Source organism: Podarcis melisellensis, assembly GCF_964234715.1.
Source record: "Podarcis melisellensis genome assembly, chromosome: 8".
NCBI classification, from domain to species: Eukaryota; Metazoa; Chordata; class Lepidosauria; order Squamata; family Lacertidae; genus Podarcis; species Podarcis melisellensis.
The window spans coordinates 51,214,062-51,236,256 of NC_138540.1; the positions used below are offsets into that span (position 1 = coordinate 51,214,062).

The 22,195-nt window shown below is 43.9% G+C and overlaps 1 protein-coding gene across 5 annotated transcripts; it reads right to left on the reverse strand.

The window, feature by feature from the left end:
• Positions 1–1,718: 1,718 nt before the first annotated feature.
• LOC309376706 (dipeptidase 2-like) lies at positions 1,719–21,827 on the reverse strand. Of its 5 annotated transcripts, none has more exons than XM_081923311.1 (11): positions 21,581–21,827; positions 14,372–14,547; positions 13,117–13,243; positions 12,411–12,540; positions 11,200–11,347; positions 9,049–9,118; positions 8,542–8,718; positions 7,663–7,750; positions 6,045–6,120; positions 4,062–4,197; positions 1,719–2,594 (listed from the first exon to the last, which is right to left on the reverse strand). In XM_081923311.1, the coding sequence occupies exons 2-11, from the start codon at positions 14,515–14,517 to the stop codon at positions 2,406–2,408; spliced, it is 1,287 nt and encodes a 428-aa protein (XP_081779437.1). In that variant the 5' UTR covers positions 14,518–14,547; positions 21,581–21,827; the 3' UTR covers positions 1,719–2,405. The 5 variants fall into 5 exon arrangements, with proteins under 5 accessions (XP_081779437.1, XP_081779435.1, XP_081779436.1 ...); XM_081923309.1 differs by having other exon boundaries at positions 14,372–14,645; positions 21,581–21,826; XM_081923310.1 differs by having other exon boundaries at positions 14,372–14,645; positions 21,576–21,826.
• Between the last annotated feature and the right edge of the window lie 368 nt (positions 21,828–22,195).

A 22,195-nucleotide genomic window follows, 5' to 3' on the forward strand; every position in this document is an offset into this window, starting at 1 on the left:
AAAGCAATGTTGTTCAGAGAATTTAAGCCCTGTGCTTCATACCAACGTGCATGTGGTTGCTTTTAATAATAAATAAAAATAAATAATGATTATTTATTTATTTATTTATTTATTACCTTCTGTACAATCGTCACAGCATTTGAAAACACAAAAACATATGTTTAAAACATAGCGAAAACCCCTCAAAACAGACACTAATGGCAAAGATCCATTTATGCAGTTGGGAAAGCCTGTTAGAATAAAAATATCTTTCTGTTTCCAGAAAGTGAAGAAGGTAGGCTCCTGCCGTATTTTGACAGGAATGGTATTTCACAGAATAGAGGCAGCCACACTGAAAGCGCTGCTCTGAGTTACTGTGGAGCAGGCATCTGAGATGTTTGGAACTTGCAGGAGAAAATGTGGAAAGTGCCAAGTTTTGTCCATGAGATTAACTGGGGTGGGAAGTTATCATCCTTCCAGATGATGTTGGACTCCATCAGCCCCAGCCAACATGGCCAATGGACAAAGATAATGGGATCTGTAGTCCAGTAACCCCTGGAGGGTCAGAGGTCCTGGAACCAAAGGTTCTGATCCAACTGAAGTTAATCAGGATGATTGGCAGTATAATGTACACAAGTCCCATTGAGTTCCATTAAGCTCACTCCCAAGCAAGTGGGAATTACATTACAGCCCAGGCCCCTCTGAGAGCATGTAGACTAGGGCTTTAGCTAGTGAATCCAAAAGTGAGCAGTCACACAATTGCTCATTATAATAATTTCGAATGTATATATTATACAGCAAAACTCTTCACAACTATTATATCACATGTGGTATTTACAAACAATTTTCCAGCATTTTATAGGATCCATGAATCTAAATCTCCTCTCCCTCAGCAGCTGTCCCTCATTTGTTTTGGTGAAACTGCTGGATATTGATCTGGTTTTGGATTTATTTAACGATTTACTGCCCTAAAAAACAAAACATTTTTTTCACTCAGCATGCTTGAGACAGCAAACAACTAAAACAAGCCGAAATGAAAAAGCAAAACAAAAAAACAGCATACTACTAGAAAGAGAAAGAGAGAGAGGTCATTAATCTCAGAGGTCAAAAGCCTGTCAGAAGAGGAAAGTCCTGAAATAGTGGTGAAAAGTCATCAATGTAGGGATTGACAAGCCTCTCTATGGAAGGAATTCCTATATTTTGGTATGGTAGCGTTGCCGTATTTAAAAAAGTGAAAATTTGAACAGAAATGTTGTTGAGCTTGCCATACGTCCAGATTTTCCTGGACATTTAAGCAATTTCCACCCAGACACTGTTTCCGAGGGCCAACTGCCAGTTATGTCCAGGAAATTCCGGGCGTATGGCAACCGTACAGTATGGCTATCAAACAGGCCTCCTCCTACATCTCAGCCTTTCTCTCTGGGCAGAACAACCACATACATTTAAAGCACATGTCCCACCCACCCCAAAGAATCCTGGGAACTGTCATTTCCTCTCACAAAACTACATTTAAGAAACTACAGTTCCCAGGTTTATTTGGGGAAAGCCATGTGCTTTAAATGTATACAGGGTATGCTTTAGATGTATATGGTGCGGCCAATCTGCCCCAAATTTCTCATCCCTCCACTCTTTAGTTCTCCATATGGTGGTACCTCGGGTTACAGACACTTCAGGTTACAGACGCTTCAGGTTACAGACTCCGCTAACCCAGAAATAGTACCTTGCTTCAGGATAAGAACAGAAATTGTGCTCCGGTGGCACGGCGGCAGCGGGAGGCCCCATTAGCTAAAGTGGTGCTTCAGGTTAAGAACAGGTTCAGGTTAAGAACAGACTTCCAGAACGAATTAAGTTCTGAACCTGAGGTACCACTGTATTTCTAAACCAGTTTGTAGTTTTCTTTAAAAAAAAAAATAAAGTCCTTGTGAAAATTTAACAGTGATTTAGCACAAAATTATGGATAGTTATGGATGCCTGTGTTTTGAATTGCATATTGTTTTGGAAAGTGTGCATTAGGCAGGTTTGCCTATAAATGTGAACTGCACTGAATGTCTCCCACATTGCTAGCAGTGACCCTCCAGGTGATGTGGGGCTCTCAGCTCCCATCAGCCCCAGCCAGTGCAGGCAAGGGTCAGTAAGGATGGGAGCTGCCATCCCACAGCATCTGGTTCCCTGCCCCAAACTTAACACCTGCTGCATTTGAAGGTGGTGTTTGCTGAAACCTGGTTTTCAGCACAAATATTTAAGGCAAAGGAGTCTTGTCCTTGTATTTCACCTGACTGCCTTTCGTGTGCAGAGACAGCCTCTTCTCTTCATTCACGGAAATGAAGAAGGCACAGTGGGGCCCTCACAAAGCATGTGTCACGCTTCACATTGTATCTTCCAAACACGCATGCCGGGTTGTTGCACCACTGCCTGAGATGATGATCTCAATTTAGAATTGCATACACTGCAATTGAGAGAATGAGGCTGTATGGCTGCTGCCCTCCCCAATGCAGTCCATGGGAATTGGTCGCCCGCTTAGATGGGGGTTTTAGTTCTGTGTGACAAGAATGATCGACTTTTTCAGGAGGAATTTCCACTTCGCTCACGCCCTCTGACAAGTTCTCATTACGCACCTAGAAGTATTCAAACACAATGATAAATCAGAAAGCGAGACCTTTGCATCAACTATAAACATATGAAGCTGCCTTATTCTGTTGACCCATCTGATATGCGGACGGCATCCGGAGTAGGGCTGTTGAATTTAATGGCTACAACTCATTTAAGCCCATCAATTTCAGTGGGTCTACTTTTAGTACAACTTAGTTGGCGACAATTCAGGCCAGGACTGGGGAACATGTGGCCCTCCAGATGTTGCTGGACTGTGGCCAGGGATGATGAGACCAGTACTTTAGCCACATCTGGCAGGCCAAAGATTCCCCAGTCCTGATTTAGGCTGTGCATAAACTGTCTAATGATGTTTCCTTGGGTTGGCAGTGGTTTACCAGGGTCTTGGGAAGTCTGGTGATGCCAGTAGCTGGGACCTTCTGTGAACAAAGCACCCTTATATAGCAGCCTGGCGATGCTAGCTGAGGCTGCTCAAAGTTGCTATTCAAGACTTGTAAAGTTAAAGGACCCCTGGACGGTTAAGTCCAGTCAAAGGTGACTATGGGGTACGGCACTCATCTTGCTTCAGGCCGAGGGAGCCGGCATTTGCCCACAGACAGTCATGTGGCCAGCATGATTAAACCACTTCTGGTGCAACGGAACACCATGACAGAAGCCAGAGCACACAGAAGCACTGTTTACCTTCCTGCCACAGCAGGACCTATTTATCTACTTGGACTGGTGTGCTTTTGAACTGCTAGGTTGACAGGAGCTGGGACAGAGCAACTATTGGAGGGCACCTAATTGGGGAAGGCTGCTACATACAAATAGTGAACTCATGCTCTAAATTCTGGTCCTTATCTGGGAAAAGAAACACCACCACACCCAGGCAAAAAGTATCATCAGACTTGGGGGGACTCCAAGATTTACAGAATTACAATTTCAAAACAAAAAACCCTCTAATATGTAGAGACATAAACAAACAAACAAACAAACAAACAAAGTTGAACATGCTTAGTGGATCCAGACTGCTGTCTAATCATTGTGGGATGGGGGAGAAAGAAAATGGAGTCAGGTGGAGAGTTTAAACTCTGCTACTCTCCTGCTGGAGAGTGAATTTAGCCCCAAGTTGTGAATCCAGGCACCCAGCTGATACTTTTTTATTATTTACCCCACACATGTGGGTCACAGGGATTATATTTTCCTCCCACACTAAGTGATGCCCATTTTTAGGCTGGTCTGCTTTCCCCCCCAGGGACACCTGACTAGCTGTTTATTGGAGGCTGAGTACTGACCTAAAACAGTCTTAAATTTGATCCAGCAATGAAATGTTTCTGTTTTTAGTCTCACATTTCAAATTTGCTGGGTAATCTCAACTCTTAGATCAGGGAACATCTAGAAGACCCAGGTTCCTTATCTCGGACCTAGAGGATTTCTTTCCCTCCCTTGGGGAAATGTAATGCCAGTTAAAAGGGGAAACCAAACATTAGCAGTACTTTTTCCACCTCCCGGAAAACACGAAGAAAGTTCTCTCTCAAAACACCCTTCAGTTCTTCTTCACTCCAGCCTCTCCTCAACAGCTCCTCGATCAAGGCTGGATATTTAGAGACATCTTCTAGTCCTTCAGGGAATCTGTTAGCAAAGAAAGCTCACACTGAGGTATGGAACAAACAAAATGTATATTGGATGGCATTTTCCCCCCTAGAGAGGGAACTTAATAAGTCCCCGAGTTCAGTTAACTGTGCAGCTAACTCCTGAGGGGATATACATCCTTTTTGTGCTAAATCAGATTCAAGAATCCGACCGAGGGAGCCTTGCTGACATCCAATCATTTCCTCCACTTGCACTGTGTGATGTAATTCCTTTCACAGAATGAAAAGGCTATGAAAACTGTGGGATATCTAAATTGTTTTCAGGGATTTAATCCCAGTCAAGTTTGGAATGCCCCTCCTGAGCGGGATGCAACCATTTTCATAGTTTTTTTTGTTCTACATAGAGTCCTTACGCTCTGGAAGTTGAAGCATGTTACATGCAATACATGTATTCCATAATGTACAGAGGTTGGACAAGCAGTTAGAATTTAGGAAACTAGAAAGCTACCTTCTACAGAGGCAGACCGTGGTCAATCTAGCTTGGTCCATCTACACTGACTGGCAACAGCTCTCTGGGCAGAGAACATTGCCTCAATACCTGGAGATGCTGAGGATTGAAACTGGGACATTCTGCATGCAAAGCAGATTCTCTACCAGTGAGCTACAGCTCTTGAATCTTTGGTGACAGGACAATATCCTATAACATTCCTGAGTATAGCAGGTTAGAGGATATCAGGTCAAATGGTAGGGCTGGCCCTGAACAGTTAGTCGGTGGTCTTGCATTGCCTCATCCACAGGGTTGCCAACTATTTTACACATGTGGGAACATGCAGATTTTTGACTGACTGTCACAGGCACCATCACCTCTGTGTACTTCTCCTGCTCCTAGATCATCCACCCATAGAGTGACAGAAAGAAGGTGTACATGCTCACACACAAACATGCTCACACACGAACACCCTGCTTTCCCAATACATCTGGGTAAAAGTTGGATCCAGTAGAAGTAAGCTGAGAGCATAGAGCTGAAACAGGAAGTGGGGAAGAGTGTCATTCTTCCAACTTCCTCCATCAGCTCGATGTACTTTTCAAAGGATAATAATAATAATAATAATAATAATAATAATAATAATAATAATAATAAATTTTATTTATATCCCGCCCTACCCAGCCGAAGCCAGGCTCAAGGCGGCTAACAACAACAAAATAATACAACATTCTAAAATCATTTCATTAAAATTAATTCAACTCAAATTGATGGCAACCATTAGGCTACAGTTCTGTGAAGATTGCCAAAGGAGGGAGTCAGGCTGTGCCCTGACCAAAGGCCTGCTGGAACTGCTCTGTCTTGCAGGCCCTGCGGAAAGATGTCAAGTCCCGCAGGGCCCTAGTCTCTTGTGACAGAGCATTCCACCAGATTGGAGCCACAGCCGAAAAAGCCCTGGCTCTAGTTGAGGCCAGCCTAACCTCTCTGTGGCCTGGGACCTTCAGGATGTTTTTGTTTGAAGACCGTAAGTTCCTCTGTGGGACATACCAGGAGAGGCAGTCCCGTAGGGATGAAAAGGTAACTAACCTCACCACCTGAAGACTGGGGGTGGCTGCAGTGCACCTTGAGGAACATCTCAAGGGTACCATTCTTATGCTGTAAACCACCCTGTGATCTTTGGATGAAGGGTAGTTTATAAATTTAATCAATAATGATGGTGACCCCTGGTCCTCACCATTGGCTACCAACAGTGGAGGTTGAGAAACACAAGACACAATGATGTCAAGAGGACATGGGGTGATTCTACACTGTGGGGGAATTCCAAGGATGCCATTTAAAACAGCATCCCACTGTAGTGCTGAATATGTAACTGTCTTGCACGACAATGAAAAAAGGTTACTAACCGAACTAATCCATCATAGTCACCGCCAATTCCTATTGAATGTGAACCTGCAATTTCCTTTATGTGGTCAAAGTGATCTAGATCATTTAAAGGAGACAACAATGACAATAGTTGTCAGAGCAGAAGTACATGTCAGGGGGGAAATGCACAGCCATTTATGACGTCTGATAGAAACACAACATGTCCAATTGTGGGCAAATTCAGTTGCAAGTTGGGCCACTGAAGTATGTGCAGTTCACCCTGAGGTTCAAACTACACATTACATGATTCTCCATGGTTTTTTTTCACCCTTTGCATTTTAAAGACCAAGATCAGCTTGGTAAGTCTTGAAAGTGAGGCCTCTCTGTCTGGCCCTTTGAGCTTTTTCCAGGCCACACCCATCACTGGTCCTGCTTTACCAGAGAATGATGAGAAAACTGAGTGGGGCAGGTGTGGGACTGGGTGGGATTCTCTGCTGTCAAGGGACATCTTACAGACAGCTAACCAAAAGGTAACATAAAATATATCAGATCTACTTGTTTTGCAATTTGAAAGTTTACCTCAAAGCTACACACTAGAACATTTTGTTCTTAGTTGCAGAAATGCCACAACTGATTAAATGAACAAAAACATTTGTACAGATTTTAGGTTATTTTCTTAGTAACATTATTCATTAGGATGATTTTTCACAGAGGCTTGACCTCTGGGGAACAGACAGGTCAGAACAGGCTGAAGGAAGGCAGCTGCTACAGTAATGCAAGCTCAGAGCTGGAAATAAATTTTTTCAAGGCAGCTGACCTGATATTTATTTATTTCCCTGGTCACTGACCTTGGGATAATAAGACCTGGGTTCAATATTACCTCCAATTACATATACAATGGGCAAACCATTTGAACCGTGCTGAAAAAGAAAATGTCATGTGCTTGGAGTAGTAGTTATGTGAGTGCTAGAAGGATTACAAGTGGGAGCTGCAACAAAAGGTTGCAGCATGGAGTGCTGTCCAGCTATGCTCTCTTCCAGGAACCTCCAGTCCACCCCACTCTCTACTACGCTCCAACAGATACTGAACATACTCAGTGAAAGACGGCTTTCATTAAAACCACAAAAGGTTTAGCTTCCCCTAACCAGTCACCACACTTTTTTTAGTGGTGGTGGTATTTCATTGCAATTGTAGCTGTAGCTGTGGAGGAAAAGGTTCAACTTCCCTTTCGTCTGTTCTGCAGCCCTGATGGAAACCACCCTCATGCACCTAAAAAGGTACCCTTTTATAGCTCCTAATCACACCATTAAGTAAGGTCTAGTTTGTTCCGTAGGATGGGTATCTACCTTGAATAAGCACACCTGCAGTCTTTGTGTGTGGCAGAATGACACAGGTTGCATTCCCATGGCAATTTATTCCATTTTCACAACTTTCCCCTGAAGTTCAGTATTCTGTTTGAGCTGTCACAGAATGTAAAAGCCACTTCTAGAACTACAGGGGACTGTGGTGCAAGCTTAGTGCTCATTTCTGTGTTCCAGAAATATTCCATTTGCAAATAACATGGAAATGAGGGTAAACTTGTGCTATATTCCACTCTAGTTCTGGAAAGTAGTGTGATATTACTAATAGAGCGATATATAGAAAGCTGCTTCTGCTAACCTGCAACAGTTGAAATGCTCACTGTTTGGCTACCACAGGCCAAGAATTTGGTTGGGAATGTCACCATCACAATCCCACGATTCCTTTTCTAAAACAAAGGAAGAGAAAATGAAGCAAGTCAGATACAAGTAGACTGGTACCATCAATAATGATATGGATGTTGGCAGCTAGAACATCAATGACAATATAATCGTATCTAAAAGTAAAGGCTGAGGTAGGGAGGAAAAAACTCTCAGAAAAGAATATAAAGTCAAACTCAGGTTTGATGTGGGAAGACACCAGGGCTAGATCTAGATTGATCTTCTAAACATTATTAAATATAACATTCTATAACATTTAATGGCAGTTTCCCTTTGCTCTGCAGCACCCCCTGGTGTCACATTTTAATAACACATTTTTAATGTTATAAACCACAAGTGTAGATACGCACTAAGTTATCTACAGAATATACAAGTTAAACAACTGAAGGTGTTCCTGTATTAGACTGATTAGGTCTGGGCTACCTCAGGGACCACCAGATCCCTTATATACTAGCTTGGTCACTGAGATCATATGCAGAAGCCTTATTGGTCATTCCCTGAGTTGGTGAGGCTCATTGGACAACAAGAAATAGAGGTTTTCATGTCATTGGCCAGGACAGGAGGGGCTGAACCCAAGAAAACCCACTCATTAATGCTGAAGCACAACAAATGGCAATTTGGGTTTTCAATGGATTTCCATTTGCTCTTATTCAGCTTTAAAGAGTGGGTTTTTGTGGGGGAAACACCAAAGCAAAAGAGAAAGAAAGAGAGAGTGCTCAGACACGGAGCTTTAAATCTCAGACCATGAAGTAAAGCACAGAGGAATGGTGAGTTTGGATAAGCCCTAAGTCTCACTCACCAGATCCAGCAGGATATCATCTGGAACATTTCTTGAATGGTTGCAGATTGAGAAGGCGGATGAATGGCTGAAAATGACCGGCGCTTTGGAGATACTAAGAGCTGCCCTTGCTGTTGCGTCAGACGTGTGAGATAAGTCCACCATCATCCCCAGTCGATTCATCTCCTTCACCACTTCCTAGCACGATATAGGCGCTGTGGGTTATGCTACTCTGACATGATCTAAGAACATAAGCAAAGCCTGGCTGCTGCATCAGGACAAAGGCCCACCAAACCTAGCATCCTGTTCCCACAGGGGCCAATCCGATACCTCTGGGAAGCCCACAAGCAGAATCTGAGTGCAACAACACTCTCCCCCCTCAATGCTGAGTGCAGTGTGGTTCCCCTTGATCCCATTACTAGTGACACTAATATGGAATTTGCCTTTTCTGCAGAGTATGTACATTTCAAAGACATTCAGGTGCATATCAGCCAGCAATTTGCTAATTTTCACTTCACCAATGCTTACTTTGCCGAAAGTGCTCAGGCCCTCAGTCTTGGGATAAAATTCATGTTCTTGCTTTGCTGAGGTTTCTGCCCTGCAGGGGAACAAAGATGGTGAGGGATGTTTAAGAAGAAACGTAAGCCTGTCAAGGAAATATTTCAAACTCTGAAGTGGAACAGAGTTACAAACACACAGAGAGGCAGATGTAATCACATCTAGAACACTGAACTTTTCTGGGATGTTGTGAGCATCAGTCAAAAATTGGCTGCCATGGGGTGTGTGGCATGAAACAGAATGGTTGCTGTGGGGTCGTGACATAACACAAAATAGCTGCCACATCCAAGACAGCAGAAAAGATTCAGGTGGGGAAGGAACAGGCACACTCCTCATGAGCCACTTAAAGGGGGGGGGGGAGGCACTTCTATCAGCTCTTTGCATCTCTCCTCTGGTCAGAACAGATGGGATCTTGGGTGCCCAATCCAGGCATCCCATGACAAGTGAGCATGTTTAAGGGGGTGTGCTCAGTGTAAGGGGAGGCTGAGCCAGTGCAATCAAGAACTGAGCAGGAAGAGCAAAGGGTATTGTGGAGTTTTGAGGGAATATTTACTTAGGCCTTTCACGGTGTGATGGCCTGGGATTCCGATTCAGAGGATGAACCAGAGGAATCCCAGCCTGCACAGGAGTCCCCGCCTCCAGGGCCGGCTGAACTGGGGCAAGGCCTAGATGCTGAAGAGCCTGCACCTGTGGCTGAGCACCAGGAGCTGGCCCCAGGTGAAACCCTTCTGGCCCCAGAGGGGCTTGACGACTCAGTGGCTACAGGTGAGCCTCCTCCAGGGCCCAGTAACCCTTCGGCCTCTCCTGATCTGCAGAGGCTTAGGGCAGAGAGGCGAAGGGAACTGGTTGCCCCCAGGAGGAGTGCTCGCCTTAAGGCCAGAGGAGGCGGGGCTCCTGGGGGCCGGGACCGCCCCCGGCCTTAGAAGAGGATAAAAGCCCAGTCAGCCCGGCCCCAGGTTGCGGGAGCAATGTCGTTGTTGGCTTCGGACCTTCCTGTGTTCCTGATCCCTGCTCGGCCTCCTGTTCCTGACCATCCGGTGCTCCTGTTCCCTGCTCGGCCTCCTGTTCCTGACCATCTGGTGCCCCTGTTCCCTGCTCGGCCTCCTGTTCCTGACCATCCGGTGCTCCTGTTCCCTGCTCGGCCTCCTGTTCCTGACCATCTGGTGCCCCTGTTCCCTGCTCGGCCTCCTGTTCCTGTTCATCCGGTGTTCCTGTTCCCTGCTCTGTCTCCTGTTCCAGCGTTCCTGTTCCCCGCCCGGCTCTCCACCTCGGACCTCGCCTCTCTTCGTGTGGACTCTGCTTACACCCATGGTACCTTACCCCCGGGACCAGCACACACGGGTGCCACAGAAGGGATGCTGGGCATCCCAAAATGGCACATTGGCAACCCCTGAAATAGATTAATTTATGACTTATTTAAACCAGTGTTTATTTAAAGAATGCAGGAAAACATAAACAATGCTCCTTTTTATTTCCACAACCCTATGAAGTAGGTTAAACTGAGAAACGGCCAAGCAGGGAATTGAATTCCTCTCTCTTCACTCTAAATCCAACCGTCCTTCAACTCAAGGCCTGCCCTCCCATGAGGCATGGTGAGGCAGTCACCTCAGGTGGCAGGCTGGGGACAACTGGGAGGGATGGCAGATTCGTGCCCTGAGGAGCACACCACTCACTGTCTCCTGTGCTTGTCACCCGCAGCCGCCACTGCCTGCTCCTCTCTGGCCTCCTTCAGCATGCTGGGACTCCGCTGGGCCACCTCCAGTCACCTCAAGTGGCTGCAGGTGCCATTTTCAGTTTTGGATCAAGTAGCAAAACTTCCTGAGGCACCCCTGCTTCAACTGCTTATTCCTTCCACCTAGCACTGACTCTCCAGGGTTTCATACAGAAGCCTTTTCCAACCCAACCTGGAGATGCCAGGGATCAAATTTGTGACCTTCTGTATGTAAAGTGGATGTTGAACAAGTGAGCTACAGCCTTCCCCTGGTCCTTCGTTTAGCAGACTGACCTACTGACACATGTATTTTCTCAGTACGGGAATAAATACATTGCAGTATCTTAACCAACGTTGGCAAATCCCAGAGAAACAGCCCCTCTCTGAAGAAACACTTGTTTGTAGCTTACCAGGGAGTGTTGCAGTTATGGGTCAGCGTCATGTACCGAACGCCCAGCTCGTAGAACATCCTCAGGGTCGCGAGGCTGCTGTCGATGGAGTGTCCCCCTTCGATGCCAATCAAGCAGGCTATCTTTTTGCTGTCAGTGCTGGCAATGCCTGGATTTTGATCAGAAAGACAGATCTGAATTTTTAAAGGGACATCAATGCATAGCAACATAGTTGTGCAACTATGGGTAGATTTACTGCATATAGGAATGAAGAATTTTGTTTTCGCTCGGTTTCTTGTTTCTCCAGTCTTAAATTAAGTTCCTCACATTTCCACATTGGTTTTGGGATTGTTGTTCTTTTAAGTTCTCATTAAGATTCATTAGCACTTTAGTGTGAATTTTTCCTACTATACACCATTTAATATGACATTTCCTCTGATATACCGTACACATTTTTGCAAAGCAATTTCCCCCAATATAGTGCATTTTTGTATGTCATTTTCACTAATATATACACATTTATATGCACGGTTTACTATATGCATTTTGGCACACGTTACATGGCTGGAGAAATGAATTGCAAAATTCAGAAAAGTGGGATGTTTGTATTTGATTTGCATATTGTTATGAAAAATGTGAATTAGGTAAGTTCACCTTTCAATGTAAGCAGAATCGAATTTCTCTCCCATCCCTAACAGCTTTTCATGTTTTTACTGTTAGCAATGCCTGCATTAGGAAGGCAAAATAATAGCTACCCCCCTGCCAGCCCAAAACAGCTACTAAACATGCCTGCCCTCCTCATATTTAGTGCTCCAAACCTGCCTCTGGCATCCCCTGCTTCCATGTGAGGATGGAGTATCTGAAGGGGCTGTGGATAAGATAATATGCTAATGTGAAAACTGTGTCACTCATTTCTGGATCTAGCATATGATTTTTGGCTGATGTACATGGGATATTTTTCTGCCTGAGTAGGGCCAGCCAATATATTTTTTCTACCTGAGGCATAACAGCAGGTAGAGTCCCTGCCACATACACCAATGTGCCTTTTACCACAGCCCAGCCATGTTATTTGGCATTTGAGGAAGAAAATCCTACAAGCAGCTTTCTTCCTCCTCCCAGCAGTAAAAATACGATAATAGATTCAATAACTGGCTATTTGCTCTCCTTTCAGGTTATCAAAAATTAGCTACCTAAGGAGACCATCTCACTCTAGCAAATGCAGGACACGTTACCTTGAGAAGATGTCACCAGCTCAAATTCTTCATAGTCTTTGCACATCCGCTTGACAACATCGATCTGTTCCAACGTCAAGCGGACAGCGTCTTTGTTCTGTGCACTGCAGAGAACATACACGGACCAAAACTGGAAGAAAGTTGACAAAATGCAGCTTTAAAACAGAATTTCAGGTGTATATATGCCTGTTTGGCACAACTATAGGTACACACAATGGACGCTCGGTTGATATGCCGTTGACCCAACTGCCTTCAAAGGAGCTGATGGGTGCTGAGAAGGGATCCCTTTGAAGTACATCGGTAGGAGTGGTATGAATTCAAACTGTAACTGCATTTGGACATTTTCCCCTCCATAACCCAACCCCATAGAAAATACCCATATAATAGATGGCATGCTCACAGGCCTTATTTATCATGTTTTTAATATTCTGTTGGGAGTCACCCAGAGTGGCTGGGAAAACCCAGCTAGATGGGTGGGGTATAAATATATTATTATTATTATTATTATCGTTGTTGTTGTTGTTGTTATCATCATCAGGATCCATCCTATACCCCTCTTTGCTATATTTTTCCTCTTTCACCTCTTACATCAAGGGACCACACAACAATTCACTTCCCACACTCTTTTATACCAGCGATTGTATAGAATCAGCTGATGAGTTCAATCCTGCATTTTGCAGGGTTTGGGTACACACCAAACACCTACCTGAGCACCAACATGGCCCATTTGGAGCTTCCGGATGTTTGTGTCTGTTTTGTTGAGTGTTCTCAAGTCAGTCTTGCTCAGCTTGTTCTGGTAGAACCATCTCAGCTTCAGGGGCAGGTCGTTGTGTCTGCGCGATAAGAAGACAGGACATTTTAGTCTATTACTGCTTTCTAAAAGGTACGTCTCTATCTGCTATCGCTGTGGGAGCTAATGAAAGAGGATGGACTGTAAGGCACTCTTTGAATTACTTAGTTCACACAGGTGTATTTCTGTCACAGACCTTGTGGCATGCCTCCCTCCCTCTCTTGACCCCAATGACCTGGACTTTTGGCCCACAGACGTTTGGCCCCATCATGGCAGCAGTTTGCCACAGTACCCTTGATATTGAAATGCCGCAGGTCAATGAGACCCATATTCTCAATTTTGGGGGCCGGGGGCGGGGATTGTATAAAGGAAACATGGCTGCCCCCATGTTTAAACAGGCATATTAATAGCCTCATGCACTATATGCTCTGGGAGGCTGGGTTTTCTTTCTTTCTTTTTAATGTAAAAGGAAGAGATAAGACAATGTGGAACAGCCCCTGTACTACCTTGTGAAGGGACCCATAGGACTGCAAGTTATAAGGAGGACTCGTGATCTGATTTGGCTCATGTACAGACTGGAATCAAATCAGGTGTGCCTGCTTTGAAATTCGAGTTGGGCAGATTCCTTCCTCATTGCTGCCTGGCAGAGGCAGTTTGCAACACAACCAGGAATGTAATTCCAGAGGCAGGCAAGAATGACTGAATATTTGCAAGCTCTGTTTGTTCGTATTCAAGAAAAGAATTATATTGAATCAGAAGAATACTGTATTCACAGGGGTGGAGATCCTCAGGATCAGGGGCCAAATCCAGCCTTCCAGGCCTCTCTATCTGCCTCTTGGGACTCTCCCCAGGTCAAAACCCACCCCCAAGTCACACTCTTTCACCTCAGGCTGTCTTTTTGCCATGCCAGAAGAGGCTTTTGAATTCTGATAATGGTTTTTACTTTCATGGATGGGGAGAGAGAGAGAGAGAGAGAGAGAGAGAGAGAGAGAGAGAGAGAGAGAGAGAGAGAGAAAGAAGCTAGCTTTCTATACAAAAGTTATCTTTTGTAACTGGCATACAACCACAGAAAGCTAAAAAAAGTTTCCACAATCCTTGCTATATCAGAATATAGCCCAGCTCACACCACAGTGATGCTTTCATAGTTCTGAAAACAAGGAATTCCACCTACCCATCGATTAACGGGACTTGCTTCATTAGGTCATGAGCCTTCTTTCTTAAGTCTGCCTCAGCTCTGGATCCCAAAATGTCAGCAAGCAGCAGGAGCAGCAGCCACAGAAGCATCTTCCACGGATCCCTCTTTGGACCCGAAAGCATGTTTACCGAATGGCCACGTTCACGTGGCACCTTGAATAAAGAGCAGCACCAAGCTGTTGAGTTTGTGGAGGTTCCTCAGGCAATGGCTTCCAAACACAGATGATGCTCTGCGTTTTGTTGGCTGGCCACTGAAGGAGGGGTGGAGAGAGGAAGAGTTTTAATTACAGATGAGAACCTTGCAACCTCACTTTCAGAAAACAACGTCTCTAAGCTGGCTTTCCAGCAGAAAATGATTAATAGCGTTTTAACCCAGAAGAGATGTATTTAGCTTCACATTCCATGGACGTGACAGGGGTTGACTCCCACATGGATGAAACACACACTCAACGTCCTCCTTGAGGGCATTTAAGGACAGCCTTGATCCTTTCCCTGCCAAGACAGAATGAGTTCCAGGCCATGACTGGTTTTTGACATCACGCAAGTGATATATGTGGCACCAGAAGAAAAGGCTCTCCATACATTTGAACAAGTCCTCACATGTCTTTTGCACCCTCACCCACAGAGACAGTTCTCAAGTAAGGCAAAAGGTTTCAACAGGTTATATCAGTTGGGCTGAAAATAATTTACTTTTACAAATGCCTCATGGCATACATTCTGCACTTGAAGGTAATCAATCTTTTCATGTGGCACCAGCATCTACACCACGGACCTTCCTGTCCATTGATATTAGTCAGCTTTTCTTATTATCTATTTTATAATATGACTCCAACACTGTCCAGTAAGGATCCTATTGCCCTGACTGAAGAGTCAGACCTGGAGTTCATGGGAGCTCCCTCCCCTTAGATCAGACAAGTCAAAACTGTTTTAAAGATTGATGAAGCTGTAACTATAACTGCATAAAGAGTTAGTAAGAAATAACAGAGAACGAACAACACATGCAAGGATTTCTCATATGTCTAGGATTCCCAGGGCCTTCTTGCTTTTCTCTTGCTCCTACTTAGTTGCTCCGATTCCAAATCTCACTCCTCTCTCAGCCTCATGGAACGCAAATAGTACTTTCAGAGAGGTGATTTTAAAAACAAACGTAGCAGGGGTTGAAAGAGTTAAGCTGTCCCTGTCCACCCCTCAGTGTCACAAGATTGCTCAAACTTTTCCGGAATTGCTGTTTGCATAGCAAAAAAAACAAGAGGGGCACTTGAGGATGTTGAAGGATTCTGACTAGCACTTTTTGATCTCATATATGGATGCAAATGAAGGCATCCTTTGATTCCTGTACTTCTCTGAATTTTGCAATACAGTTCTCAGTCTATTATTCATTTGTCAGTCTGATAACCACCTTTTGCTTGTAATGCCCCAGGGAGATTGACACAGATAAATCCCATAACTTCAAAACTGAAATTATTCATCGCTGTCATAGGGCTCATCCACATTTCTGTGGTCTTAAGAGGCTATACTAAAGAGATTCAAATATGCTGAGAGATCAAAGTCTGGAGATAGATCCACCACCACCACAATTCACTAAAATATACCCAAATTACTGCTGAATGCAGTCTTGGCTTTATAAACACATATGAAACACCAATGCACATATACATACTCTTTGGAGAAAGGGAAGGTGGATGAGTCATGCCAGAGACCTGTGGCCTTGAGCTGTTTCAAAAGGCCTATCACAGCTTGCATCCTAACACTGAACAGAAATAAGATGTGGGGGAAGGGCAACTCGAAACACAGACCAAGCAGTTTGTGCCATTTCACACATATTCCCAAATTACACATTCCTCACCCTCTGACACTGCTGCAATGGCCCTGCAGTTTTGGGAGCCCAATCTGTCATCATACCGTTTCTGCAATATAGCAGCATCTGTCAGCGACCAAGTGAACTGCTTTGTGATGACAGACCTACGGCTGTATTATATTGCAGGGGCGTTTACTGACACCTTTCACAGGCAGCATAGGAGGTACTGGTGGGCGCACTAGTACCCAAAGTCACTACAGTGGTGACTCTGGCCTAATGAGCTTTTGCGGTCTCAAGGCTACCTCTGACACTGTAAGAAATCTGTTAGTGTGACAAGCATGTTGTTTTTGCTGCTGCAAGAGACAAATGTGACTATCCCTGTGAGAAGTTTAAAAGGGCATCCTTAAAAGGCAAAACTGGGACAGCAATTTATCAGGGACCAATAACCCAAATAGGGATTTCCCCCGGAAAATAGGCTCACTGGAATGTATGATCATAACAGAGTTGCAGGCATTTCAGTTTCTCAGCCGCATGCTGTGAGAACAGCTGAGAATTTATAGCAATATGTTTCCAGGCTGACATGAAGTCGTTTCTCTCTCTCCTCCCACCTCACAATGCACCATCTCACTTCATAACTGCCTAGCCACCTCTGCTTTTCATTTCTCCCAGCATTCAGGCCCTTCAGCCTATCCCAAAACATTACACCTCTCCTCTCTCTCCCTCCTCTATAAAACCACTAATTGAAGAATCTTCTGTACATTGCCAAAATAGGTTGTGTGGATGTAGCTATGTATGGGGAGGAGCCTTCATAGCTGAGTGGCAGAGTATCTGCTATGCATGCAGGAGACCTCAGAATCCTTCCCTGGCCTCTGTGGTGAGAAGGACCAAGTGGCACTTGATGTTCAACATCTGTGAGTTGAACTACCTGTCAAAACAGACACTATTGGGCTGGTGTAAGGTTCTGGTGTAAGGTAGCTTCTTCTGTGCTTATTGCTGCCTCAGCGCAATAAGGTTTAGTGGGCATGCTACTGATGCCACTTTATTTTAGCTATTTTGGATTATTTATATTCTACCTACTACCCAAGGTAGGATTGCACTACATTAAAATGCAATGAAATGGACAATAGCAGGGCTGTGTATGCCCCCCTCCCCAATCTGGTGCCCACTTTGGTGTGTTACATTGGGCCCAATTCAGGGCCTGAACAGAACCAGGGGCCATGCACAGCCCTAATTCACACTTTTTGAACCAATACTTGAACTGAAACACAATTACCCTTCAAAATTCACACAACTCCTCATTTTACTGTGTAGTTCAAACAAACATTGTGTACAAAAATATGTATATTAGTAGGGAAATGCAGACACTGCAGACCCTCCAAGTGTCCCTATTTTCCAGGGACGTCCCTGATTTAGAGAAGCCGTCCTGGTTTCTGTTTTGATCCCGGAATGTCCCACTTTTCCTTAGGATGTCCCTGTTTTCATTGAAGAAATGTTGGAGGGTATGGAATTATCTGACCCCCAAGCTGTCTAAAGGCAATCCTGTATAGGGAAGGTGTTTTTAAAAAATGTTTCATTATGTTTTCATATGTTGGAAGCTGCTCAGAGTGGCTGGGGCAACCCAGTAAGATGTGTGGGGTATAAATAGTAAAACTATCATTATGGAATGGGACGTCCCTATTTTCATCAGAGAATTGTTGGAGGGTATGACATTGTACATCCTATCACATCAACGTATTCTGAAACATTTAGCTGTGTGAATTTCGAAGGACAGTGAATTTCAAAGAATAGTTGTGTTTCAGTTCACATATTGATGCAAGAAGTGCAAATTAGGTAATTTTTTCATTAATGCAATCACAAGCAAGTATCTTCCCCATCTGTGTTTTGGAACTATAAAGGCCAACGAGCCTCCCAACCTCTCTATTTTTTCAGGGTTTGTTTTTTTTCTCCTGCCATCATTTACAGACTCTAGAGAGCTCCATGTAGAGATGATGATTTTTAGAGTAGGCAGGCAATCCATAAAAATGCCTGACCTATTTTACTGGTGCACATTCTAAAAGGGCTTTCAAGTTTATATTTTCACCCACTGTGGGTAGGAAGTACTCACAATCTCTACTACAATTTTTCTTTCTGTCTTGTAAAAAAGAAATGAGGAGGCAAATGACTGCCAACCCTCTGGGAATGGCAGCTTGGTCTTCTCCCTTAGAATTAAATAAGCTCTAGAGACAGTTTACAGCAGTTGCTCAGAAGTCTGTGGCAAACAAAAGAGACCACTTACATTAAGTGTAGTCATTGCAGAAGTCTGATGACCCAAGTTGCAGCAGATCCATTTTCTGTTGTTTCAGAGCAATTTGGACAGGACCAAATATCCTCACTCTCTGAGATTTCTCGGCAATTGTTCCCAACTGTGCTCTTCACTGGAACTTCTGTGTCCGTGTCATTATCTATGAATGCAAGCTCTCCCTTCCCCAGCAGAAACCCATAACGCAGCGAAAAAACAACAATCCACCCAATTTTAGATTGCCTGACAGTCTTAACCCCGCCAAACTCCAACAATAAATGGCCAAGTAATTTTAGAACGCAGGACAAGTCTGCTAGATCAGGCAAGTGGCCTGTCTAGTTCAGCATCCTGCTGTCACAGTGGCTGACCAGATGCATGTGGGAAGCCTGAATGCAGAACCTGAGCACAACAGCACTCTGCCCACCTGTGGTTCCCGGCAACTGGTATTCAGAGGCATAATGCCTTCATAGTGGAGGTAAAGCATGGCCAGCCTAGCTAGCAGTCGCTGAAAGCTTTGTCCTCCATGAATTAGCCTAATCCTCTTCCATAGCATCCAAATGGGTAGCCATCACTGCCTCCTGTGGAAGTGAGTTCCATAGTTAAATTATGAGCTGTGTGAAGAAGTACTTCCTTTTATCTGTCCCAAATCTTCCAACATCCCCCTTCCTTGGACACCTCTGAGATCTGGTGTTACGACAGAAGGAGAAAAACTTTCTTCATGCTTTGCATAATTTTGTGAATTTCTATCATGTCACATCGGGGGGGTGGGGTGGGGGGTGGGACTGAATGCACAGCACTTCTGCCAGAGGCAGTGCATGATATGAGGACAGCTGGCAGGAGAAAGATTAACAAGTTGTTGCTCAACTTGCTTAATATCAGGTCTCTCACCCTTATTACATCCACACAGGGAGGGAAAGATAATAAAGCTTCTGGCAATGAAATAGGATGTTGGACTATCATGAAAACTTAAAAGAGAGCCAGTTGTGTTTAGCTAGCTGGACTAGGGTTGCATCCGTGCCATACATTTAAAGCACTCTCGTTAACAGTTACAGCTTCCCCGAAGAATCTGGAGAACTGTAGTTTGTTAACAGTGCTGGCCTCACAGAGATACAGTTCACTGGACCCTTGACAAACTGCAGTTCCCTGGATTTTCTATGACTTTTCAAATTAATATTTTTATTAATTTTACGATAGATTGCAGTAATAAAGTGAAGAGAAAATGTGAATACTGTAGAAAGAAAAATATTATGAAGGGAAGGGAAAGCGCAGATAATTACATTAATGTAAATAAGGAGGTTATTATCTGCCATGTTGTCTTTCCAAAAATGTATAAACATTGGTCAGTACATTTGCTTTCGTAATTATTCTGTTGTTTTTTTCTATTATATGGTTGTTTTATCTGCAAGGCTGTTTCCCACACAATTCTTTAGCAATTGTGTAGTTGTTGGAGTATTGTTTACATTTCCAAGATTGGGCAATATAAAGTTTTGCTGTCATCAGCAGAGTTTGTATTTGTTGAAGGTCTACGTGCAAACTGGAACATTCCAAGAAGCATTTTTAAAGGATTTTCAGGTAAAAACATATCCTGTAATTCCCTGTGCTGTTGTCAACATTATTGTACAAAACGTTTTCCCTTTGCTACAGTTCCAGGAATTACGTATAAAATCTGCTTTCATTCTTCTAGATCTGTATCAGTAGATCCCTGTGCTGTAAACTTTGTTCATTCTCTAGATTCTCTTTGGTTACAGCGCTGGTAATGGCTTAGTATCCTCCACCACAGCTGAAAACAGTAGGTTAGCTTAGGGCAGTGGTCCCCAAACTTTTTTCTCTGGGCCACACTTTCAGAATAAAAAAATTGCTTGAACCACACTGATTTTCTAAAAATAAGAAATACAATGGGGGGGGGGGGACAACTTCTAGCAGTGCTTGATTGATAACATAGGACACAACTACTTTATAATATGAACATGGGACACCCAGAAAGTATAAAATACTGCAGCTACATAAGAACACGAATAATTCCCAAAATATAATTAGAAACAAGTCTCTTACATGTGTACCTTCAGTATATATACCAACTGAATGAGAAGTGTGAGCTTGCTTTTGCTGGGTAATCTCATTTCTCTTAATTTGAGACAAACAAACTCGCAACTCCTCATCAACACCAATGAAATATTTAAATGTTTCCTTGATGGCACTTGAATCTTCCTGCCTTGGGGGATATGGGACATGTTATGTGGCACACACAACACTGTCCTCAAACACCTTGAAGCTGTTTCCCACCACCTATCATCCACTATCTGCCTAATGGCAGTGCCAGCCCTGAACACTCAAACTGAAGTCTCAAATGTGTGGGCTATGATGCTGCTCAGCATCACTGGGGCAATGATGCAAGATGAGGTGCCATAGCAGAAAACTCCCTGTGAAACTCCCTCAGGGGCAGGAGAACACAGGCTACAGCTATATACCAAAGCAGACAATCTAGCCAGAGGCTGCTCAGAAAACAGACAGACAGGCAGACAAAAAACCTAACCTGGAAAAACCTAATTGTCATATACACAACTCATCTCTAGAGTCCCTAGACAGAATCTCAACTTAGGAATAGGGGAGAAAGTCAATTCAGCATGCATTTAAAGGCAAACCTACCCAACTCACACTTCTCAAAACATAGTGTGAACCAAAACACAGCCGTACTTTGAAATCCACATTTTGCATTGCAGTTTCCAAAGTAAATAATTCATGTACTAGTGTAAATTGTGTGAGAGAGAGTGCACACACACGTATATGTAAGTAACATTTTTACTATCTATTGTATTAGGGGAGTTGGTTTGCAAAAATGTGTCTCTTAGACAAAATTGCATAGAAACGTGCCTGTTAGGAGAAATCTGAAACTGTCACACATGTATAGTCCTATCCTTTGAAGCCAGACAGAGCAAACCAGGTTCTTGGTGCCCTTCCACCCATCAAGTGGAAACAAGTTGTATTACAGTGTAGCAAGTACAAACAATTACAATCATACAGCAGAACCCATCATTGGCAACCAAACCACCATAAAGTGAAATGGCAGCTTTGAAAAACAAAACATGCTATTTGGGTTTTATTGACCTTACTTTTCCCACTGTCTGGAAAGCATGAAGAAATTCTCTTTCAAAGTGCCCTTCAGTTCTTCCTAACTCCAGCCTCTTCTCAGCAAATCCTGGATCAAGACTGGATATTGAGAAACATCCTCCAGTCTAGGGTGTCTGTTGGGGGAAAAAAACACCTCATGATGAGTCACCACAAAACTCATTACTTCTTGTGTCCAGTAATTGTATAAGTGGATCCTCCTTGCAGTACAGCAAGGGCTGAATGCTTGGAAACTGCTCACTGAGGGGTTTATAATGGGTTTCTAGAATTCAGAGTCACACTGACTTCCAGTAGTTTCCGACAGTTTGGTACATGGTTTTCTTTCTCCCCAGAGATAACAAAGCACAGAGAACTGAAGTGCACCGGCTGCCAGCAAAACAGTTTCAGCAACTCTGGCATGGTAAAAGCTGCTTAGTGAAAATCTCACACATTGTAGTTCAGATGAAAATAGGTTTTACTTTTCTGGCAGAGTTCCCAGGCCTCAAATGCCATATAAGGCTAAAATGAGTGCACTTAAAAGAGGAAGTGGGAGGGTAAGAGAAGAACAAACCATTCCTACTATGGAGATTTGGTGATAGGCGAAGCATCCAGGGGTAATT